The sequence below is a fragment of the Archocentrus centrarchus genome, chromosome 23 (assembly GCF_007364275.1).
Source record: "Archocentrus centrarchus isolate MPI-CPG fArcCen1 chromosome 23, fArcCen1, whole genome shotgun sequence".
NCBI lineage: Eukaryota > Metazoa > Chordata > Actinopteri > Cichliformes > Cichlidae > Archocentrus > Archocentrus centrarchus.
The window spans coordinates 17,338,045-17,361,286 of NC_044368.1; the positions used below are offsets into that span (position 1 = coordinate 17,338,045).

Sequence of the window (23,242 nt, forward strand, 5' to 3'; positions counted from 1 at the left end):
TGTGGGCTTTGTGTAACTCTCCATATTGACTTTGTCCTGTCTCAGGAGATGATCTCGTCTCCCACAGGAAACCCACTTTTTATGCACATGCAACCTTGCACATATCGCAAACACATGTATAAACACAGTAAGGGAACTCTAAATTCTGCATAAATTCACTATGTCAACTATCAAAGCGGCACATTCTATCAAAATTGTCTTTTAACAGCGTGAGGCTGTAGTTACAGTAATAAACTGTGCACACACACACACACACAGATATATATATATATATATATATATATATATATATGTATGTGTGTGTGTGCCCTTTGGTCACTGTCCACAATTGTGTACATCATTTTCTATAGTTACTGTAATATTCATTTTCTTACATCTCCTACCTGAAACAATTATGTAGGAAGAAGATTCAATTAAATGAAATTAAATAAAGATTAAATTAAATTTGGTGAATTTTTATCCACCAAAATTCCTGTACCGTGATTGAGGGGGATAAATGTTGACAAACCACAAAGTAAAGCAATTAAAGCAATGACTAAAAGCTACATTCTGCACACTTGATGTAACCATTTCAAATTCCCTGCATTAGCAATCTTCCTGAGAAAAATACTCAGCATAATTTTCATCAAGATATACAAAAGTGGATGTTGTTCAAGTGTGTTTGCCAGGAAGAGGAGTGGCTATCATCTGAAGAGTGCCTTATATCGTGACGTGAGGGAAGAAAACCGGCTTAACTAGGCCAAAAGGTAGAAGCCTGTCATCAATAGTAACAATACAAAAAGACCATCTGAAAACCTGGAGCTACCAAGTTTGTAAAGAGGCAGCTAACGAACTCATTAGCATAGCATATTTGCTAAAAGGACAACAGGTTTTCTCTCTGCTGTCTCTACCTGTCCCTGACATTTTCTTCACCAATGCGTACTATATTGTCTAATAATAAAAAACAAGTTATTGAAAAGAGATACTAAAGGTCTACAAGCAAACAAGCAAGCTAACAGTCCGTTAGTAAACTCATTAGCGTAGCTCAGTCACTAATAGGCAGACAAGTTTTCCCTGGACTGTGTCTACTTCTGACATTTAAGTCACCATTCACACTATTACTGTATGTCCAATAAATAGTTATTGAAAGAGATAATAAACCTCTGTTGGTAAATGACCTAGCTAACAGTCACTTAGTAAACCCATTAGTGTAACTCAGTCATCAACGGAACAATAGGTTTAAACATTTTATTCTAAAGAGGGTAAATAACAATGAAAAATGCTACATAGTTAATAAGCTAAGACTGTGGATGCTGCAGTGCAGTGAGGTCAGCTTGTCAACGCTTTGTCAACAAGTTATTTATTCAAAATGGAACACAATGAACAGATCCACATTTTACCCACCCCCCCAATAAAAAGAAAAAAGGGTTGGATGCTGAGACCAAACACTGCATCACTATGCAAATAAGTTTATTAATATAAATGAGTGTAATTAGTGTCGTGATGAGGAGGTGGAGCCATTGTTACACTCATTAACTCCATCCTACACAGCTGGACTCCATATGATAATGTAAGACCAGTTTAACCATACCCCTTTTTGTGACTTTATTCCTGCACTATTGTACTGTTAAATTAATAAAACCTGTCTTTACATAAAACACCATCATTTTTGTAATCCATAATAGGCTGCTATCAAAGCAGGCCATCACATATTAAATCACAATTTACAGTAGGACATAAAAAGATGGCGATTAAGAAGCTACAAAGTTTCAAACGGGGTTTATGCATTCATTCGGGGTATATTGTTTATTACTCTAAAGCATTTGAAGAGCAAATTAAACTTAAAGTCTTACAAACTGTATGTTGGACAAACAGTACAGAGAAAAGCACACTGAAGGTCACTCGTGGGTTTTTGATTTGAGGTGAGAATCGGTTTATGTTCTAACAAACAACTCTTGGTAATAAAACAGGGGGAAAAGATTTAAAGGAATAGAGAAGACCGCACAGGCTTTAGCATTCTCTGTGTGGCTGTTGGATTTGAAGCCGTTTTGGATAGATCAGAAAAAGATGCAAGTGATATTGATCAATTCTCTAACAGTGTTCAGTGAATACTCTGAGCTGTCCTGGAGCTGTTGAGGCTGAAAACTGTGTTACGCAGTGCAATTCCCTTCCCCGTAACATAAGACTAAAAGATCTATTGACATGTGAATACTTTTATGGTGTTTGGTTTGAATGGCAATGCTGTTATTCCCTGATTTGAAAGAGTGCACATTTCAGCTAACCATATTAATTATATCAAAATACCTGTTCAATGAATAACTGGCATGTTTTTGGCTTATTCAAAACATGACTGTGAATTTGATTTTCTCCAAATGTTTATTTGTTAATGTTCATTTCTAGTAGCACAAATAAACATCACATAACTTTTTAAAAACTGGTGTGATTACCAAAACCTTGACATGTGTCATATTTATCGGTGCAGGCTAGAATTTTAAGAAGATTCTAGCAGCTTCATAGGAATTATGACTTTCATTTCTTTCCTTCACATCTCAGAGTACTGCTGATTTTCTATGATAATTCACCTGAAACTGCAGGTGTAAAACAGTCACTGAGTTAAAAACCGTCAGGTCTCTGCATCCTGAGGCCTGTAATTCCGTACAACTGCTCTCCTGCGGTAAACAAAGACTGTGGTTGTGCATAACTTAGCATCATGCTTACTTTTACAACAGTAGCCTGTTGATCACTGCAGAACATAAAACGCACCTTTTGGCAAAACCCCTTTTTGGTACACTTCTCAACAGCCCTGGCCTTTAAAGTGCTATATCCACAGTAAAGTGCTCATACAAAGTGTTGTACCCCTTGGGACCAAACCTCTGGCCTCAGTCTAGACTCAGAGAGATTTGCAGGGAGCAAGGTTTGGTTGCCTGTGGGTGTGCATGCAACACACAATCACCTGATGTGAGCCTTTACCTCTTCCTCTTCCATCTATCAATCGGGACGTGCCCTCTGCTCCCTCAAATCAGTCTAAGCCTGGTCCCATTACACCACAGTTTACCCAGTTTTCAAGGAAAAAGTAGCAGTTGTTTTTATTCGTTTAGTTTCACAACCTGTAAACTTCAGCGCAAAAAACATTTTCACATTATTGCAGTTTAAATGGTTATTCAAACTTGTAATCCTTATTTTTAGCTCTTTTTTTTTTTTTGTGAGGATTGTGTAAATGTGCTTGTCCAAAGTAAGGGGGTGTGATCACCAAGTCAACAAATCGATATAAGTCTCATATTGATTGAATGTTTGCAAAACTAGAGTGTACTTTGAAATAATGGGCAGTGTGTGCAGGGCTCCATGACACATAAAATATTCAGGTAACATTTAAAACAATTATTTTAATTTTGTTCGAAGCCAGAAGGTGCACAACCTAAATGAGCACACTTAACTAATCCATGCTTATTCTACATGGTGGCCACTGATATCCTGACTGATTGCCTGGCTTATACAGTATGTGCCCTCACCGTGCCCGAATCATCAAGTTACAGATATCTGGGCATAAATGTTTGGTGGATCTGCTGGCCTGCTGTCTTCTTCCTGTTTTCCTGGTGATAGCCTCCTATCACCAGGGAGGGGGGGCAAGTAGAATACAGACTACCCATTGAGTAATCTGGCCCAGGCCCTCACATGTCGTGACACCTTATGAATCATCCAGTCAGCTTCCTCTTTCCTATCCTAGCTTGTCTGTCAGTGGTTATTTTGTCCTTGAAAAACATCACAGCTGTTTGCTCGCCAGTTTGCATCTGTTGGCTTAGCTCCACATCCACATGTTAAAAGTGGTGTCAGGAGATTTTTAATCCACACTAACATCAGGATGGACAACTGAATAGAATAAATAGAATTAATCAAACTAATGCATATGGATACGGGGAATCGTGCGGATTACCGGATGGAATAGAGTGCCAAGATGGGAACATCAAAGCAGTTAGCGTATGCCAAAAAGCACACCTGCAAAACAAAGTTGGGTTGTATGAATTCTTCTAAAACAAAAAAGATTAGTGACTACAGAGGCACTGAAATGAAAGAAAAGTTTAACATTTGGCAATTATTATTAACACTTAACATGGAGATTGTGTCGACTTCTATGCTTTTTTGGGTTGATTAAGAGCTAACAAAGCCTTCTGCAATCTTGAGAAGAAAATGAAGGTCCTTCAGTTTTGTAGTCCATTTGAACCAGTTGTGTTAATATTAGAACTGCCAAAAAAGTAGAACCTCGTTTGGTGGGGGGGTGCTATTTATCTCTTCCTCAACATCCCATCTGTGACCCATTATTCAGCCCCGCAGTAATTATCAATCTTGTATCTAACTACAGCCCCCTGTATCTATCAATCACAGCTATTATCTCTAGTTACTTCTGGCTCATGTTACAGCAGCCTTCATACAAGAACGCATGTAAACAATATGCGTTGCTACGGAACCAGGGATCCTGTGAATGTTGAGTGCAGCATTTTACATTTATTGCTATGGGGGGTAAAAATGACTCAGTCTGTGGTTCTAGGTATAAGTGATCATAATACTTTTGTTCTTTATCCCACATACAGAAATTACACATCTGTATGGCATGTTTCAAAATGATAAAACGGATGTTTTTCCTTAATTCAGACTGACTGCATTTTGGTTTATTCAGACTGCTGGATACAGAAGAGTTTGTCTGCAACTGAAATTAGGGTGAAAGGACAGGAAAGGACAGGGTGCGACCTGTCCAGTCAGCCTGGACAGGTCGCACCCCCACTCGAGAGCTTTGCTGAATAAGGATTTGGGCCAAAATCGCGAGTTGTTCATTTGCAGCTTATGTATCATGAATGTAATTTTCAGACATAGCTTTGAGAGACTTTTGCTGACAGTGAAGATAACCCCTTTGGTCAAGATACAAGAATTTTGGTTGGAAAATTCATCTTCTGCCTACATAATGTTTTTATGTAGGAGATGTCGGAAAATAATTATGACAGTACAATATATAACTATAGAAAGTGATGCACACAATTGTGTACACAGTGACTAAAGGGGTTAAAACAGCAAACATCGTAAATATCGCAAAGTCCGGTTGTTTTTGATTACGTTGTTGCTTGGCTGTTTTTGTGTGCGCAGCTGGGATACTCGGCCTCCATCTTTGGATGGTTTTTCCCGTGCTGCGTCACATACTGTACGTTGGGGAGTGATGAGTACATATTCCCTGGAGCCTCCAGGTGGATGCTGGGGTGGTGGAGAGATTTTTAGATCACCTTTAGGAGGGTGTGTTTGGTACATTTCATGAGGATAGTTTGTGTATGTGTGTGTGTGTGTGAGACGCAGTGCAGAGTTGCCTGCCTGACCTAGCACACTCCATTCATTAGTTTTACGTCTGATGTGCCCTCCAGATATTCAAAGCACAGTGTATGAGAGTCAAAACACAGCGTACAGTAGATGTCAGGTTAAGATAGCAGCTCTGTTGTTAAAATAGAGACTGCTGCTTCAATTAGCTTGAAAAGCCCAATTATACCAGCGTAAATGTACTGATACAGTAGAAGAGCACTTCAAAAGACACTGGTGATTTGAGTTTATTCTTTAGTCCTAAGTGGACTGTATAAGTAAACAGAAAAAACAAAAAAGTGCATTTCACATAACACATCAGCATCCCCCCCCTGAATAAGATGGCAAAGTCTGCTGCACTTCTGCACAGCGACATTTTGACACTTCCATACGGTAAATACCTCCGTTCGTGCCCTTACGTCTCTGAGCGGATTATTAATACAGAAGGACACTCTGCAGCTAACTTAATCAGATGAAGTGAGGCGGGGAATGAAAGGCAACGAAAAAGGTAAGGAGAGAACGAAAGTGTGTGCAAAATGGCGAAAAAGTGTTGGAGAGGAAGAGAGAACACAACACATTAGACCACATATGATTTATTCCCCCCTCTAGGTGAAGGAGACACCATTTGTTTTCATTTGCCTTTATTTTTATCCCAGATTCATCATGTCTTCACATGCCTGTCACCACTACACTAGTATTATTTTGGCCCATGTGATGTCCCATAATATAAAAATTGCCCCCACGCGACAGCAAGGATGACGCATAGCAAGTGAGGGAGGGGTTCTGGTTTAATTCATTCATCTGATTTCATTCTTACAGTGAAATTAAAAGCCTCCCCTGGATACAAATGTGTGAAGGCTGCGTATAATGATGTCAGTAACATGTACACAAACGCACATACGCACACATTTTATATGTGTGTGCGTTTAACAGAAGGTCCGGCTATCTTTTTTTTTTTTTTTTTTTTTTTTTATTACATGCAAGGTGAGCCAGTGGTGCTCCAACCCAAGGACAAAGACAACTGTGACCACCATCCTCCTCGCGGGGCTTTGCAGAACAATTAGATGAGCGTGGAGCGTGACTGCAGCTGTATTTCAGGACAGTATACCCACAAACACACACACACACACACGAGAGGAGAACACATGTATAAGCCCAGGTGGCTATTAAGCGGTAGATCAACAATACAAGCTAAAAGATGCAATATGTAAAATTCCTCATCAGTACTAATTAAAAGTGTCACTTTGGGGGCAGGCAACATTTTAACAGGAAGTTTTAGTTTTTATTGCAAAGCTGTGTTACAACCTCAGATGTGTTCAAATGCTGTAGTGCAAAAATCACATCCAAAAGTCAGCATAATAGTAGACATTAAAATGGCACTCTTCTGCTGCACACACAACTGAGTCTGCTATGTTATTGCCATCTATCCAAAAGTGGCGAGGTTATGAAGGCAAGGGGATACAACAAGAAACATGGAAGGTCCTGGGCATTGTAGCCTGAAGCAATCTAGTGAAGGGAAGGTTCACATAGCTCCGATACTACTACAAGACCAGCCTAGTTGCAGGGATGCAATGATAACAATGATTATCAATGATGACCTGCACGCCCCAGGACACTGGGGCGTGCAGGTCGGATCACAGCCGACCACTCTCACCCTGGGCACAGACTTTTTGACCCTCTCCCCTCAGGCAGGAGGCTACGGTCCATACGGACCAGAACCTCCCGCCATAAGAACAGTTTCTTCCCCTCTGCTGTTGGACTCATGAACAATTACCCTAAGACTGTTACCACCACCCTCCACAAACGCTGATGACCCTATGTCTATGCACCTGTCTGACTGCACTGATGTACATATTAGTGGAATATAGTCTACATTCTTCTATCTTTTAATTAGTCTCTGCACTGTATATTTTGTAATTTTGTAATATTGTGCTATAGTTATAGCTCTAATATCTCTGTATATTTGCAATTTGTATACTTGTATATTGTCTTATAGTTTTTATACTTATTTGTTTTTTTCTGTAAGCACGAAGTACCGCAGCAATTTCCTAATGCTGTGAACCTGTTCACCCATATGGCAATAAAACCTTCTGATTCTGATTCTGATTCTGATTCTTTTTCTCTGGAGGCTCTATAGCAGAGCACTCAAAGCACTGCCAACAAATGGAAAAGGGAAAAATCCACAATTTAAGAATTAACGAGCAAGACCGAGTGATGCAACCACATGACACATTCTACACACACACACACACACACACACACACAAAATCAAATAAAAGAATTACGCCATATGCTAGTTTCAGCAGTGATATATTATGTGTACACATACATGATGAGCTATAGTTAGACAAGTGTTTAAGATTCCCATCTTGTGCCATCTCATTGCAGGACACTTACTGCAGTTTGGTGTTACAACTGAAATCATCAGAAACAATTTTAGGTTCAGTTTGAATATTATCTTTAGAAATACAAGGAATTGAGTTTATTGTCTGTGAATACATTTATGCACAATATATTATTACTGGATTTTTTTTTCTTTGTTTGGTCTGATCTTTGAAATGTTGAATAGATTTGTACAACCAATGTTAATTCTTTTTTGCTAATATTTTTGCAGTTCTTTTTTTCTTTTTTTTTATGCTGGCTCACTGACTAAGTGAGGTCTTAAAACAAGCCTTCAATACACCACCAGCTTCAGCTTCAAATCAAACAGCCTGGGGTCAGAACAGGTGACAGAATCAAATTTAAAACCTCTGGCAAAAAGACAAAAGCAGATTTGGTAACACTGTAATTTATGATGGCAGTAATGACACCAACTTGCATCACTAATATTAATAGAGCCTGACTATTTTAAATGGCCGATATCTGTTGATATATCAGAATATCGGAGGTTTAAATCACCAATTATCTGTATCCATATCGTTGTTAAAAATCCTAAATAAATTGCAATACAGCCTACCCTAAAGGGCCTAGCTCCCTAGGTAACTAAATCTGTAGGGCAAAAATCAAGCAATGTTCTTAACATGCTAGTATTTGTAGATTTGGGCCAGCCAGGCAGCCAGCATGGACTCCAGCAAGTTAATGCGCCACATCAATGCAGAACAGAGTATTAAGATTAAGGAAACAAGATATGTTTATTGAGCTTAAGAAGTGCTGATGGGTAGATCCAGACTAGCTGTTTCCCTTTTATCTCAGTCTTTGTGCTAAACTAAGCTAACTGACTGCTGAGGCCATATTTGCCTTTCTGGCATAAGAGGGGTAAGAATTTTTGCATGTGACTCTTGATAAAGAAGTAAATAAAATATTAAAGAATTCTAAACATGATTTAAGAGGAGGGAAAAAAATGCACAAAATGTGCAGAAACTGTTTGATTTTCTAATAACAGCATTAATTGTTCATGCCTTCCATCCCGAGTCCTTGCATTCAGCTTGTGCACCCATCCAGCAGAGTGCACCCAGCTGCACAGCAATTACAGGTGGGTTTGAAACGGTACACAACGAGACGCATACATTATTAAATAAACCCATGTTCAGATGAAATTGCTAAGCCAGTCAATAAAGGTAAATTACCAAAGACAAAACGGCGGCGAGGAAGAGCGAGGGCCCTCCCCGAAATTGCACTGCATTAATGAACAACATCATTTCTGAAAATGGAGAGGAAACGCACAGTTTCACCTATCAGCATGAGGCAGAGCGAGGGGAAGAGAGGGAAGAGAGAGTGAGATGGAACACAACATTGACTACCTAATTATGCATTTTATCATTTCAGTCACAATAGAGTGCCTCCTTTCTTTAGCTGCCCAGTGTACTTGTGCAGCTGTTCCTTCGCTGCTTTAATGAGGAAGATAAAGAACAATCACAACCATGTTATATTAACATCCACTGACCACCAAATTGCTTCCTGCTGCAGCATCTCATACACACAAACACACCACTTCCCAATCATGCAAAGGCCGCATAGTCACAGTCCCCTCATTATTTAAGCAACTACATAAAAAACAAAATTTGGTTCATGTTGTTTTTGCCCATCACTAAAGCTTGCAGGACAGAAAAATTACACACACAAGTTTAATAATATTATATAAGGCAGAGGGTATTTGCTTTCAACGTGGGGCTGCTTGTGTTTTGACACTGTAGGAATACAGGCTGTTACACATGACCTCCTGTTTTTCTTCTTCCATTGCCTTTCTCCTCACGTCCCTGCCAGTCAAAGCTAGCACAGATCCTTGACTTGTGGTAGAGCTGTAATATCATGCTGCTGGTCTATCAGATTGTATCCATCCATCCATCCATCCATCCATCCATTGAGGAAGACAATCACCATTTTCCCTTTGGCTCTTAAAAAGAAAAGAATAAAAAGTATCTGTAATCACAAGGTAGAGCTGAAAGGAAGATAAGTGGCTGCAGGAGGGAGGAGGAGATGTACACTGCAGGGCTCTGACACCCGTCATATGGAATCAGCACCTCATGAGTAATGGGGGTTAAAAAGGGAAAAGCGCCTTCTCTCGCAGTGCCAGATGGGCTCGTGTGTGCTGGATCGGAGCTGTGAGTGAGTGAGCGAGTGAATGAGTGAGCGAACAGTTGCGTCCCTTCTTGGCAGTCCCCTCTGTCAACGGCAGAAATCAAATGGCACGGGGGATGCGAAAGATGATTGGACTGCCTCGTCTGAGCTTCCATCAAGAACTGGCAGGAAAAGACACTTTACAATCCAGCAAGCGAACATGTTTCACAGAGGTTGTCACAGACCGACATCTAGACAAATATGGCGAGTTACTAAAGAACAAGCTGTATTTTGCCAAATTAACATCTGTGTATAAGAGATTGTAGCATTTGCTGGAGTTCTTGATGATTTCTAGAATACTTGCAGATGACAAAGTGGTTTCTTTTTCTTCCTGAGGTGGTTTCAACTAAATAACTGTAAACTTTTTTAACCTATGTAAGTACAAGGAGATCAAACATGTGTAATAGGTGCTGAACCTCACCCCATCACATACAAAATCATGAAAAAAAAATCCCAAACATGGGTGCTTGACCTATTCAAACATAATGCTTCAGTAGTAGTTAAGACTAAAGACTCAATAAACACCCTCATTGTGCTGTAAATGTGGCCTGCACCCCAAGAGGGTCTGTAGAAGCTGTAATTATTTATTAATTGTTTGTAGGCTGAACAGACATAGCCCTTTGGACATGCGTTCACAGCAGGGGGAACTTTTCCCTTCCAATTAGACCAGTGAGGTGGAGATGGTGAGAGCACGGGCCATCAACCACGATCGTGCCTGTACGCAGAGTTGTGGGAGATGCAGAGGAAAGGGGGCAAGCATTTAGGAAGGCACACCATGTTGTGTGCAGCATCAGCATCCTCACCATCCTCTGCTGTTCATAGTGGTGTCAGAGGTGAAGCTATAAAGAAAAAAAAAAGACTTGTGGAAAATGACGGTAAAGAAATTCCATTTATCTGTGTTTTTATGTATATAAGTGAATAGACTTTATATAAACTGTATGTGATTTCTTACATATAGTCTGTGTTGTGTGTGTGTGTGTGTGTGTGTGTGTGTGTGTGTGTGTGTGTGTGTGTGTTCTAAGAGGATGTAAAAGACAAGGTGGGAGTGAGTTACAGTCGAGGCTGAAATATATGAGCTCTTCAAGATTTATGAGGCTGAGATGTTAGGATGACTCTGATGGGCTTACCAAGTGATTGGTGTTCTGGCCTTGCTAAGAATTCGCTTTATGAAGAGCTCTGTAATACTTCAACACAAGAGCCTGATGGCTCATTTTAAAACCAGACAGAGCACATGAAGGCAATCTACCAAGCCAACATCCCTCTTCATGAGCACTTAGTGCAGAGTTGATCTTCAGCTGAATGATTTGGCATCAAATCAGCACAGACCTTAACAAGAATGATTTTTTTTCCCCCCTCATCCAGAACAAAATTAATGGTGACTCACTGTTGCTTGGGCAACGTGAGATTTCTGCGTCAAAAATGGCAAGAGATGGCTTCCATTCCACGTGTATGCTTATCAAATGCTTTAAAGAGAACTTCAGTGGCTTCTCTTTTTTTTTTATTAATTCTAATAAAACACAGAGTACAAGATCCACAACAATAGGGTATCAGTGATGCCTGATGTTATCAGCATCTTAGAACCTTGAAACACCTGGGTCCACTTGATCACATGGCGCCTGTAGATTTATGAATGCAGCGCGCAGTGGGTTCTGGGCAGAAGGGATACATGGATATGCAGCTTCATTAGGGGAGAGTGTAATGGTTGCATGAATGCATTATGGCATTAGTATAAGCTTTATCATCTGGGATATTGAATATTTACAATCAGTGTAATTATACATGCCCATGCACACTACGTTTTCATGTTTGGCTGCATGAATTTCCACCATTTGCAAGAAAAAAAAACAAACTGCAAATCTGTTTATACAAAAATGATTGCAGGCATCAAAGTAAGATATGATGAAATACTCACTCATCAGACATTTAAAGGCTGTGCTGTCAATATGGTGAGGATTTGGAAGATTACATAACCCAAATTTTATCTGCTTGTGTTGATTCATGTCAATATGTAATCTTTTGTTTGCGATTAAGACACAACTACCAAACAGCTGTTTGTCTGTTTAAAAAATACTACTAATATCCGCAACCACTGTGCATTGCTAATATGTGAGTATGTCATCATTTATTAAGAAATACAAAACCAGGCCATTTTTTTTTTAAATAACTGTGAAAAATGGATTCGCCTTATTGGGCAATTCAACAGGGAAGACGCTACAAAGCGACATAATGCAAGGTTAATGGATGGAAAACTTACTGTAACTATGCCACAGAATGAAAGTCAGAGCTCAACACTTTGCATTATTTTTATGCTAATGTACACCGCTCGTCAGCTTTTTCACCCCACGGGGGAAAACACAAGCTTTCTTTGTGTTATATTTCTGCTTGTCATGCTGCAAAACACAAACCAGTTCATGATGTTTGTGTGCGTGTAAACTCACAAAGAAGCTGCTTTGATACCAGTCGCTCTGGGGGGGGGTGGAGAGGGAGCGCCACAGTAATATTTTTTACAAAAATTCAGAGTGCCCAAGAAATGGGGAAAAACAGGAGGAAAGTTTTTTTTTTTTTTTTTAAAAAAAGGACAATGCTCATTTGGGAATTTTTTTTTTTTTGTTCTCATTCTCCTTTATAGCCTGTAAAACCGATGGCTTGACAGTTGGAGGAACTTGCTTCGATAATGTTTGAAGAGTGTTGGGGAAGAAAGCTGCTGCTATTTTTAACTCTAACTCAATACTTTTCTTTCATGTATTTTTTTTTTTTTTTTTACCGCTCATGTCCCATGAAAACAAAAAACAGCAGTGTAACAGAATGCTTCCAAAATACTTGCTCACGTCCTTTGATGTCACTACCTACGTATATTATCAAAAATCCTCTAAAAATGATGCTACCTATTTAATCTGTTAAATAATGACGTTACACCGTCATCGCGGTTCTTGGCATTTGCTAAGCTCTAATTGTGTAAAAATAAAGTGTGTGAACTCTGCTTATACTCCTGCCTGCAGACCTTTCTTTCTTCCCATCCAACATCTTATTCTCTGACCTAATTCTCAAAAGGAATACAGAAGACACAACACATACAGTGCAACAATAGTCAGTGTCATTATTGCAGGGAATTAAACTGTAGCAGCTGATGTAAGTCATATTTGCAGTTTTGCCTTCAGTATAAAACTCAGAAATCAGTCAGATGCGTTTCTTTGTCATTTTCCTCACAGGTTGTCTTTTATTATCTGTATCTTTCATTATTCAGGTGGTTTTTTTTGTTTTTTTTTTCAGTATTTCTTCTTTGGTGACTGTATTTGCCGGCATTACAGGCCGTAAGATGCTAATGGCTGCTTCACAATGGATTCACACCACATATGATGCAGCACAGAAAGCGGCTCAGTATACAAAAGACTGATGCCAAAATGAAAATATACAATGTAGATGTACTGCTCTTCTTTTTTTTTTAACAAAATAAAAGCATTAGCAAGAAAACTGTGATTTTAGCAGGCATTGTGGATTCTGTGTATCTATTATTATGCCACTGTTATTTGGGAGTGAATATTTTAGTGCGTACTGGATGATAAATGGGAGAATTTGTCAATAGCACCAGCATTCATAAGAAAACAAGGACTCAAAAGGGAAACGGACTGGAGGAGTTGGTTGTACTGGGTGTTATTGGTATATAAAAAGAATCACGCCGTTTGTGTCCCTCTTCAGTTACAGTAGGAGGCTACAGCCTCTGAGCCATCACACCCAAGGATAAGCATCCCACCCCAGGCTGCAGTCACCATCTGCCTGCCTTATTTTTGCTCCTCTCCCCCTTTGACGAGACTGCAGTGTATCTTTGCCATACATGTGTGCATGAGAAACAGAAAATAAAAAAAGGGGGAAAACAGAAAGGAGTGACATCACAGAAGCACCACTGGACCATTCCAGTCTCTGTGCCCCTGGACAGCACTACGGTAGTGGCTAGCTTGCTAACTTTCTACCAGAGATGACATGTTCTCCCAGCAGACCACGATTCCCTCCTTTCCTCTCTGGATCAAATCAAACCAGTGTGCTGATGCAGTATGATGGGAGCTGTGGTACTGTCTAATAGCCCAGAGACTGAGTCTGACGCATACTGTTGTCTCTATCACTGACTGATTCACTGGAACAATTCCTCATATGCAAGCTACCCGGGGAAGCAAGTCTAGTGGGAAGAATCATTTTTGAAGCTCGCGATGCAGCTCAGTGAAATGACAATACAAGTTATGCTTTAGTAGCGGTGAAAAAGTATTTGTTTAGGTAAAGACAACATTACAAAAAAAATTATTAAATAAAACCAGAATTTTAAAATAATGCTGATTTTAGTTTAAAGTTACCAATACTCTGGAACTTGAAAAAAAGTATATTTTTAAAATTTTGTTTAATACATTTTTAACCATCAAGTTACTGAATAATCATTCAGTTTCAGATCAGAATGAACTCATATGAATTTAAGCAACTTTTAAAATCAGCCCTGCCCAACTGCAGCAGTCACACGTTTTCTTAGGTCATTTCAGTATTTTTCAAATCTTTGGTGAAATACGCTATTCATATAATAATTCAAACTATTCCAAAGATTACCATTATGATTTTATGGTTATTTCATTAAAAGTGATACGGTATAGGATATGGGTTAAAATGAGAGTAACAGCTTTAGATAACATGGTTCAATGGATATATTACTTTTAATTGTAGATTATGACATACATATGACAAATAAATATTCAGGACTACATAAATGTTTAATAATATTTTAGGTTTTTAATGTATGTTTGTAATATTTGTTTTATATGAGGTTGCAAGTAATAGGGCTGCTAGTGTTAGTGCTAGATACTAGCTGTGGAATGTAATAGACTGTGAAAGTCAAGGATAAATGTAGTTATAGGAATAAAGGAAGGGAACTTTGAAAGTTTCTTCTTTGGTAGTATGGGCAACAGGGTTGCATTGGTTAAAGTGATACACTCGATGTAGTCAGAAGAGATTGGAAAAATGCAAAATATATTAAAGAGGACTGCCCTTTGGTGTAGTCTCTTCCTATTCCAGGCTAAACAGGTTTCAGTAAGAAGGTTACACATATGTTGTGGGACAGAACTTGCACTGTAAAATTACTGTTCTTTACAATAACGAATAAAATGAAGACATGTATTGACAAAATCAAACCATTTTAAACTAGATTTGCATTTTTGTCTCAGGACAGATCTAATTTACACAGCAAATGCATGTTTTAGTATTTTGTGCATGGATTATTTTTGATAATAATACTAGAATGCACCGTTTGCACTTTACTGTAAATGCAGTGAAGCTGCAGTTTAAAAATTTGGACATAAAAAAAAAAACTCTCCACTCTAAAACTGGTCCCACATGAGGCAATGTCATCATTTCAGCCAAACAAAAGCAAACACAAACACATTCACCTGAGGCGGGGACTCCCTGCTGAGCTGCCACTGCTCCCACCACCATACTCAACCTGCAACAAGCTCCCCCAAGTCTCTGGCTCCCTCTGTAGCTCCCTCAACCCTGCAGCAAGCGTCAAGTAGGTAACATTGTTTCTCCCTCATAGTATCGCTTTGTCTCTCTGTCTCATGAAAAGGATTATTATCAGCTCTCTTAAAAATCATTAAGCACAGATGTAAAAAGGCTCAAGAGCATGAAATTACAGCTACTAAAGGGTGCACTTATGCAACACTAGGGTGTGATACAGGCCTCAAATAGCCAGAGCCATTGAAGATATGTGGTACAAAGAAAGAGACTATTACAGTGCATGACAGGGAGAGACAATTGAAAAAAAGCAAAGAGCAGAAGCCGAGAGAACGGAAAAAAATGTGGAAAACGGAAAGGGTCAGAGGAAAACAGCATTTTATGCCACAAATATGCAATTCTTCAGGGTTTTGTTTTCTTTTCTCAAAGCACGTTCCCTTACGGACCCGTGCAACAACAGAAAGCTTATCATGTTGACGGCTTATCTCCCATTTTCACCTCCTCAAAGCAATAAACACACACAGAGCAAGTGGAAGATGTGAAATGCACAACAACAGAGGATGGCTCTTCAGGATCAATGCCACTACAGCTCTCCCTGTGTTTTCATTTCCAGGTCCTGTCCCAGAAACAGTCTGAGGCTGTTGATGGAGCTATGGATTATCCTGTATGCATGGAATGACCGACGCGAGTCTGAAGCATGAAGGACACAGATCGTGTCAGCCAAGGCAAAGGCATATTACAACAGAGAGCAGACCTCAAGGACTCAAGTAGATTAAAACTGATTGAAATCCCATTTGTGGCATTTGTGGTCTGTTCTGTCAGCTCCCTCCCCACCCCGTCACCCTCCACCCGCTCTCCTTTTCAATGTTCCCAAAGTGAGCTGAGTGTGAGTCTGAATACAAAACAAATAAGATTGCATTTGTGGAGACAAGCGCCTTCAAATTTGCATGGCAATAATATCAAGCTGTGAGATTTTGTAATATGAACAGCAATAAAGAAGTGTGTGCTTGTGTGTGTGTGTGCATGCGTGTCAGTTTTTTGACAGGAAGCAATGCGACAATGTGGAAGGAAACTGGTAAATTACTATCTGACAGGAAAGTGTGTACACACAGATGTGCATCTGTGTAAAGGCGAGCTCAAAACCAAACATTAAATTCAGCCACTCTTACACACACCTTCAGAATACAAAAAAGCACACCATTATGTGTTAAAATGCTTGATTTCACTTTAGTTAGCAGAAGCTTTAAAATCTAAGATTATTTAGGGGATTTGGGGATTATTATGTAGGCTGTTTTATTATGTTGTATAATGCTCTATAATGGCTGGCAGGAGGCACTGCCTGCAAAGTCTCCTGTGTGCGGTAATTGCTACAGATTACATGTAAGATCATCAGCTGCATGTTAATTTTAATCTTTTCAAGATCATGGTAAATCCTCCTGCACAGATGTGGGTCTATGCTGTATACCTGCATAATGCACCACCAAACCTCCATGCACTGCATACAAATACATACCTTGTTGTTATTGTGGGTTTATTGTAAGACATACAACTACATTACATTAAATACTGGCCTAACTTGGACAGGAGGCCAGTTGTTTGAAACAATAATTCAAGGATAGCAGTCTTTACATAATTGAGCCTACAGGAGGCATCATGAATTGCATAAATTTTATATCTATGTCTATACTTCTCTATCTATACTATAAAAAAGAAACAGGAAAACTGGGGGAAACCCATCAAACTTTAAGCTGAAATGTAGTAAAACCTATAGATTTCTGCCCAGTACTTCATTGTAATATTAAATAAATTATGAATTTTTGGATAAGTAATTAAAAGTGATTGAAACATTTAAAACTAGTGTCCAGTGTTTTTCATGCATTGTGTTAAGTACTTTGAATTTGAAGGGTTTTTTTAAAAGTGTGCTATGCCACATTAATGTATGTAGTGTATATGCACATTTCCTGCCTCTCTTTTTCAGTGGTTGGTCATACCTGGCATCCACCTGCACAGGTCTCCCGAGACAAGCTGATAAGCTTAAGCTCTCTTCAATGAGAGCCATATCTGGCCTACTCAAAATGCCACAGTGCTCCATGGAGTCCATGTTGTGACAAATACTTCCTGATATTATCAAGATACTGAGGATTTATGAAACATGCATACCACTTATTCAGTGGCAAAAGAGGCAGGAGCAGCGGAGGGACTCCACAGTGCTAGTGGTTGTGTCAATAAGATGAGAGTTTCCTTTAAATGAAGCACGTGCAGCTCAGCGTGAAGCAGTTTAGCCACAGGAAGAAAATGATTTTGGAGAAAGAGCAGATTTCAAATGTCATGCTGACTCCTGCCTAACGAAGAAACTGGCATTACCTTTCAATTCACTTAAACACAGATCGAGGCCGTCTCCTCGTAAGATCAGCAGGTAAAAACAGTCAAACAGAGCACTGAGGATACGTAGCTCCGCTAACCAGGCATACAACTGTGAAGGCACAGTTGAAAAACAGGAAAAACAAGACATCCACAGTTACAGTTCACTGCAGGTCTTTCTTGATAATAGAGCCATTTGTTCTGCCTTCACCTGAGCACGCAACCTCCCCTCCCTCAATGTGTAGAGGCCACATCATGAGAGAGAGTGAAAGGCACTCTAAGAGGAATGCAGTGAAGATGCTTTATTTCTTAAAGTTCTTGAAGATGTAATGGAGCCAGATTACTAAAGAAAGAACTCAAGATGACCAAGCTCAAGGTTCTTAAATAAATGTGTGTGAAGAGGCAACGACTTCTCTACTGTGAGCAACCATCAAGTTTATTTTCTTTATAATAATCACTTCTCTCTCTTCTACTTGTCCATTCAAAGCCATGCATTTACCATCTGAAAAAACAATGTGGAAAACATGCATCTAGGGCTGTTTTATATTTATCATAAAATCCTGATATGTTGGAGAGGTTTCTGCAAGAAGATGAGACTTCTTAATGTTTTATTCAGGAAATGCAGAGCTCATGTGTTGCATCCCAGTAACAAAAAGTTCACTGATGTTAATATTTTAATATACTTATAGTATTGACTTCCCACTTGCCTTTTGATAAGAAAACCAGAGCTCGACTGATACAGGATTTTTTAGATCGATACGGATAATTAGTGATTTAAAAATCCCATATATCATCCGATATTTTTTTCTTGCAGACACACAAAACATAAACAGATATCCATAACATTTGTTATGTCTAGTTATTTATGAGTCCTTAAGATAATTTAATAATATTAAGATAACAATGACGTTTACACGTGTTGTCAACAAGGAAGTTGCACAGCTCCCTCTGGTAGAGAAACTGTGCAACATCAACACTCCTAACATTGTTGAACATTGTTTTTAGCACCTCTTCTTTACTTTTAAAATTTGCATTTATCAGCCATTGCAACCGCCGCTAATAGGTCGGCAAATAGCTAATATCGGCCCAGCTGATATATCGGTCAGCCTCTAACACTTGATTGTCCTTCAAAGAGCGCCTACAGATAAATGCGGGATTCCACTAACAAAAGGGAGATTAGCATTATCACCTATTTATTGAACAAAAATGAGAAGCTGTAATATTCTCCAGCAGAATAAGTTTGACAGAAATAGCTACTTGTAGATATTCAAATAATTGTCCCCAACTCTGTGACATTCAACATAAAGAAATCCTTCATTTGCATGATGTCTGCCCATATCACACTCTCCCAGAACATTTCAATGTGCTTTGTTTTTTTCTTTTGTTTTTTTGCATAACTGTAGATTGACAAAATGAATGTACCGATCATTTTTTTTGACAGATCTTATATTTTGGATATCGCAGCCTGAGAAATTAAGCAAATACTAACATTTAAAGACTTTAAAGCAGTTTTCGTTTTTGCTTCAAAATGATAAATGCTGCATCTTAAAACAGTTCCAATTAATTTTCTCTCATTCATGTAGTTGGTTGTTCAGCTTACTGTTTCTTCTGTTTAATAATATCAATAACAATAAGCACTCTAGTTGGGCTAAAACTGACATTATTACACAGGAAGTGCCACTCTTCCATGAAAAATAAGTCCATCTGTTGGTGAGGGATTTAGAAACACCCCTGGAGCTGCTTTTTTTTTTTTTCTTTTTAAAGATGGAACAGAAAAAAAAAGATTTAGTACAGGTTTTACTAACATAAAGACTGCCCAGTGATCCACTTTGCTTCACACTGTAGGTTTATCCACCTTAAGCCCTAACTAAAAAACAGCCAAAATCTAGCTGCCCCGAGACTGTTGATGCAGTTTTCCACGCTTGGATATGGCTTAATTTTACATTCAATTTTCCTTACATGCTTCAAGGCAAACACGATTTAATGTAAAAGCCAAACAAGCCTCAGGAAAACCATGTTCATGTTTTTAGTAGTTTTCACTCTTAATGACAGCAAAGCTAAGTCAGAATCTCCCCTCCCCCTGCTCCCTCTCTTACCGTCCACACAGGCGGGTCTAGCTCTTGTAGTTCCAGCGATCTGGCCCTTCTTACAGGCGCAGCGGGCCGTCTGCCTGGCGATGGTCCGCCGTGGTTGGCTGCTGTCCCTGTCCAGCGTCACAATCTCACATGTCCCCGCTGCCAGCTGGCCTGGAAATGACATTGCACCACAGGATGCGAGGTCAGAAAGATGAAATCATAAACAGGGCAAAATAAATTACCCTGTCTCTTCTGTTAAATTTGTGTTATGTCACATGTTCGGCAATGTAGAATTATTAGCATTTTTTATCCTTGGAAGCTCAGTTGACAGGGCAGCACATTAGCAGTGTCTAATTTGTAGTTTCAGGTCTTTATCAGAACAACCAATGCAAGTGCACATATGCATACTTATCTATAGCAAGACTGGACAAATAAATATGCATGGTGAGGTCATTTAATCTCATAGCAGGAAAATGTGCTGTAGCAATTATATCATCTAAACTTGTGTTTAATTCCTCTGCTGAAGTGTATTTTAGGCAAATGTATGTTTTTAGTGCTGCATTTACTAAAAGCTGGAAAAGAGTAGGAGCAAGGTTCAGTGATGGTGTGCATCCAGATTATTCTGTTTAAATTTATGAGAGCACTGGCCTTGGTGAAAAACTGCACTTCTCTATGTCCTTTTAGTTGCTTATGAATTCAACTTTTCTTTTCTAAGAGAAGTGTTGTGGCATTTCTTCCCTCAAAAGTTAAAGTCTACTTTGAATAAACAGGTTGAAGATGTGAAAGGCTAGATGAAAGTTTTTTTAACTACTTTCCTTTAACTGATTTTAATCACATCGGTTGGAAGACCATTTTGAAGCTGTCACATTTACGTTAAAGAGATTCGGGTTCATTAAGGTCTGACAGGTCTGAGATCCTCAGCCCTGAACAGCTCCACTGGAACTGTGCAGAAGCCAGCACAGGGACATTGTGATGGTGCTGACTTTAAAAGACAATGGTGGAGAAATTACTTTTAAATTTCAGCTACCTAAAGACTACCCATGAGCTATTTCCCATTAAGGTCCACATTCAATCAGCACACCTCTTTGAAGGTAATGTACCCATTACCCATGAATAAAACGCATGAATACTGATGAACTTTGTAATTGCTGCCAAGCCCTACCGTCTTACACACAGACATATCCTTCCATGTATTCAATCAGGTGACCTTTGGCCTTGTAGCTGGGCCCTTGCTGCTCGTAAATTAACCTTTGTCTGTGTGTGGAGGCCCTCGGGTGCCATCCTGGAGAGGCTTATCAGGATCTAATTGTGATTGGCAAGAGGATGGAAGTTGTGATTAAATCTGGACTTGAGTCGCGAACACTTGGGTGGCTAGCTTAATGAACTGAGCTGCGAGGGGTCACACCCAGGGTAATGGGGATCTATCAGGATTCATCCACACACAGGTACCTGCGGTGGCCATGGTCACACACACTGAGAACACGGCTGTGTGCACATAATAGTTAGCTTGCTATACTGCTGTACACATGCTATTTCAGTAATATGTCTGTGGATATAGGATTGCATGTGTTCAGTAGCTTCATACTTTGATTCAGTGACATTTTGATCCACTTCAATCAACTGATTCAGACACTGCTGCAGCGTTTCGGTATTGGATAAGGGTTCGGACACATGGATCTGCTACTCAAATTCCTGGAATTAATCTTCTTACTGGTGACACCTGAAACAACCCGTTGCAGCTTTGTCTGTTAACTCTCCCTCACAATATATCACGTCCTTCATCATAACCTTTCATAATTAGTGCTCTTTTATTGAGCTCCACTTTCTCTGTGTTTTGCTGACACCGAAACAATTAGATTCCTCTGAAAACAAGCTTAACGCATCTCCTGACATATTTTCTGCTGAAACAGGCCAAATTATTTGGCATTAGTACTACTTCTGTCCAAAATGTCAAAAAATGCTTAGCAAAACTACTGTGACTGTTTCCAAGGGGGTGGCAGGTCAGTGATAAACAGAATGAAAAATAAGCTACACTCGAGGAACACACTTGGACAAGCAACACACATTTGTGATTTGCCTTGACAGATGCATTTGATGCTTCACTTGTACGTCAAATATGAGGTCAAAGTAAATGTATTGTGCTCAAATAAATGTCAAATTAAGTACCAGCTGAAAGTGGGCAATTATTTCAACTACTTCAGCTACACAATTAAGAACAGCACTCATCATTACCCAGCTCTACCTTTATTGTAGTGTGTGTGTTTGTGTAGGCATTTGCCAGGCAGTAGTGGTATACAATTTGTTTTTATCTATAAATACAACTCTATGAAGCAGACAGGAGAAATAATTAGAGATGTGCAGAAAGATGATTTAACACAGGACGCCTTTGCTCAAAAAGGCATGCCAACAAAATTCAGTCTCAAATCTTTTACACTGAGATGAAGCGTCCCTCTCACCATCGAAACACGCACACGCACACACGCGCTTTTTCTCTTTCATGCCTTCTTACTTTAACTCACCTCTTGCATCTATTCTATCTATCTCTTTTTGCCTGATGCCGGATAATGATGTCTGAACTGCCGTATGCGTAGTTGCATTTATGTGCATCTTAATGCTACTCGCTGCCTTCTTCCTGCTTCCTCTTTTGGAACGCTTCCATCGCAAGACGCTGGACAGACTGTTTAGATCTGTCTTATGTAATCTTGTGAATCACTGTGGCACTGAGTTACCGTGTGTGAAGTCAACAAGTTCAGAGACTGTGGCTGATTTGACGCTATGTTTTTGCTGTTGTTCATCTATTCTGAGTCGATGGTGCTCATTAATTGATTATGTTTCTTCAAACAGGGGCTTTGCTTTTGCCACCGCAGCTGTAGCTGCCAGAAAACTGAATCCATCTCTGTTTTATGTTGTTGTCTTGCAATATAAGGTATACCATTTCTCAGTATGATAATGAATCTTCGAATTTTAAATTGAGTTTAAAAAGAAACTGCTTCTTACTGGCATTAGGAAGCTGAATAGAATAAAGAAAAATATTTCATGTTTAATCTGAATTTACATTTTTGAGCAGCTGACATTAACGATGAGCTTAAGTGTTAGACTTTATATCTCGAAAATTTTGAAATTTAGTTTCTTAGGCCCCGATCGTATAGGCCTATAGACTGGCTGGCAACTGCCTGGCAACCCACTGGTCACTAGTGGAATGACTAATCCCTGACTGGTTGCACGTGTTTGCTGGAGGTTGCTGAAATTGATTACTAAGCCTGATCCCACAGGTCTAAAGACTAATCAGTGACTCCATAGTAACCAGCAATTGCTAAGAAAAAAATTGTGTATTCCCCAACCGTGAGTGGTTGCAGAAAGTTGCTTGTCACTTATTGCTAGGTGACACTGGCCAAAACAAGGTATACGGTACTGTACTGGAAACCTCCTTGGAATTGCTTTGTTCACTATCA

General features: G+C 39.3%; 1 protein-coding gene across 1 annotated transcript in view; it reads right to left on the bottom strand.

Annotated features, from left to right (window-relative positions):
• Nucleotides 1-19,974, bottom strand: part of LOC115773815 (chemokine-like protein TAFA-5) — a 65,657-nt gene extending 45,683 nt beyond the window's left edge. The window contains exon 1 of the mRNA XM_030720734.1: nt 19,812-19,974. Coding sequence (XP_030576594.1) covers nt 19,812-19,974 — 163 coding nt within the window. The remainder of the gene's footprint in view (nt 1-19,811) is intronic.
• Between the last annotated feature and the right edge of the window lie 3,268 nt (nt 19,975-23,242).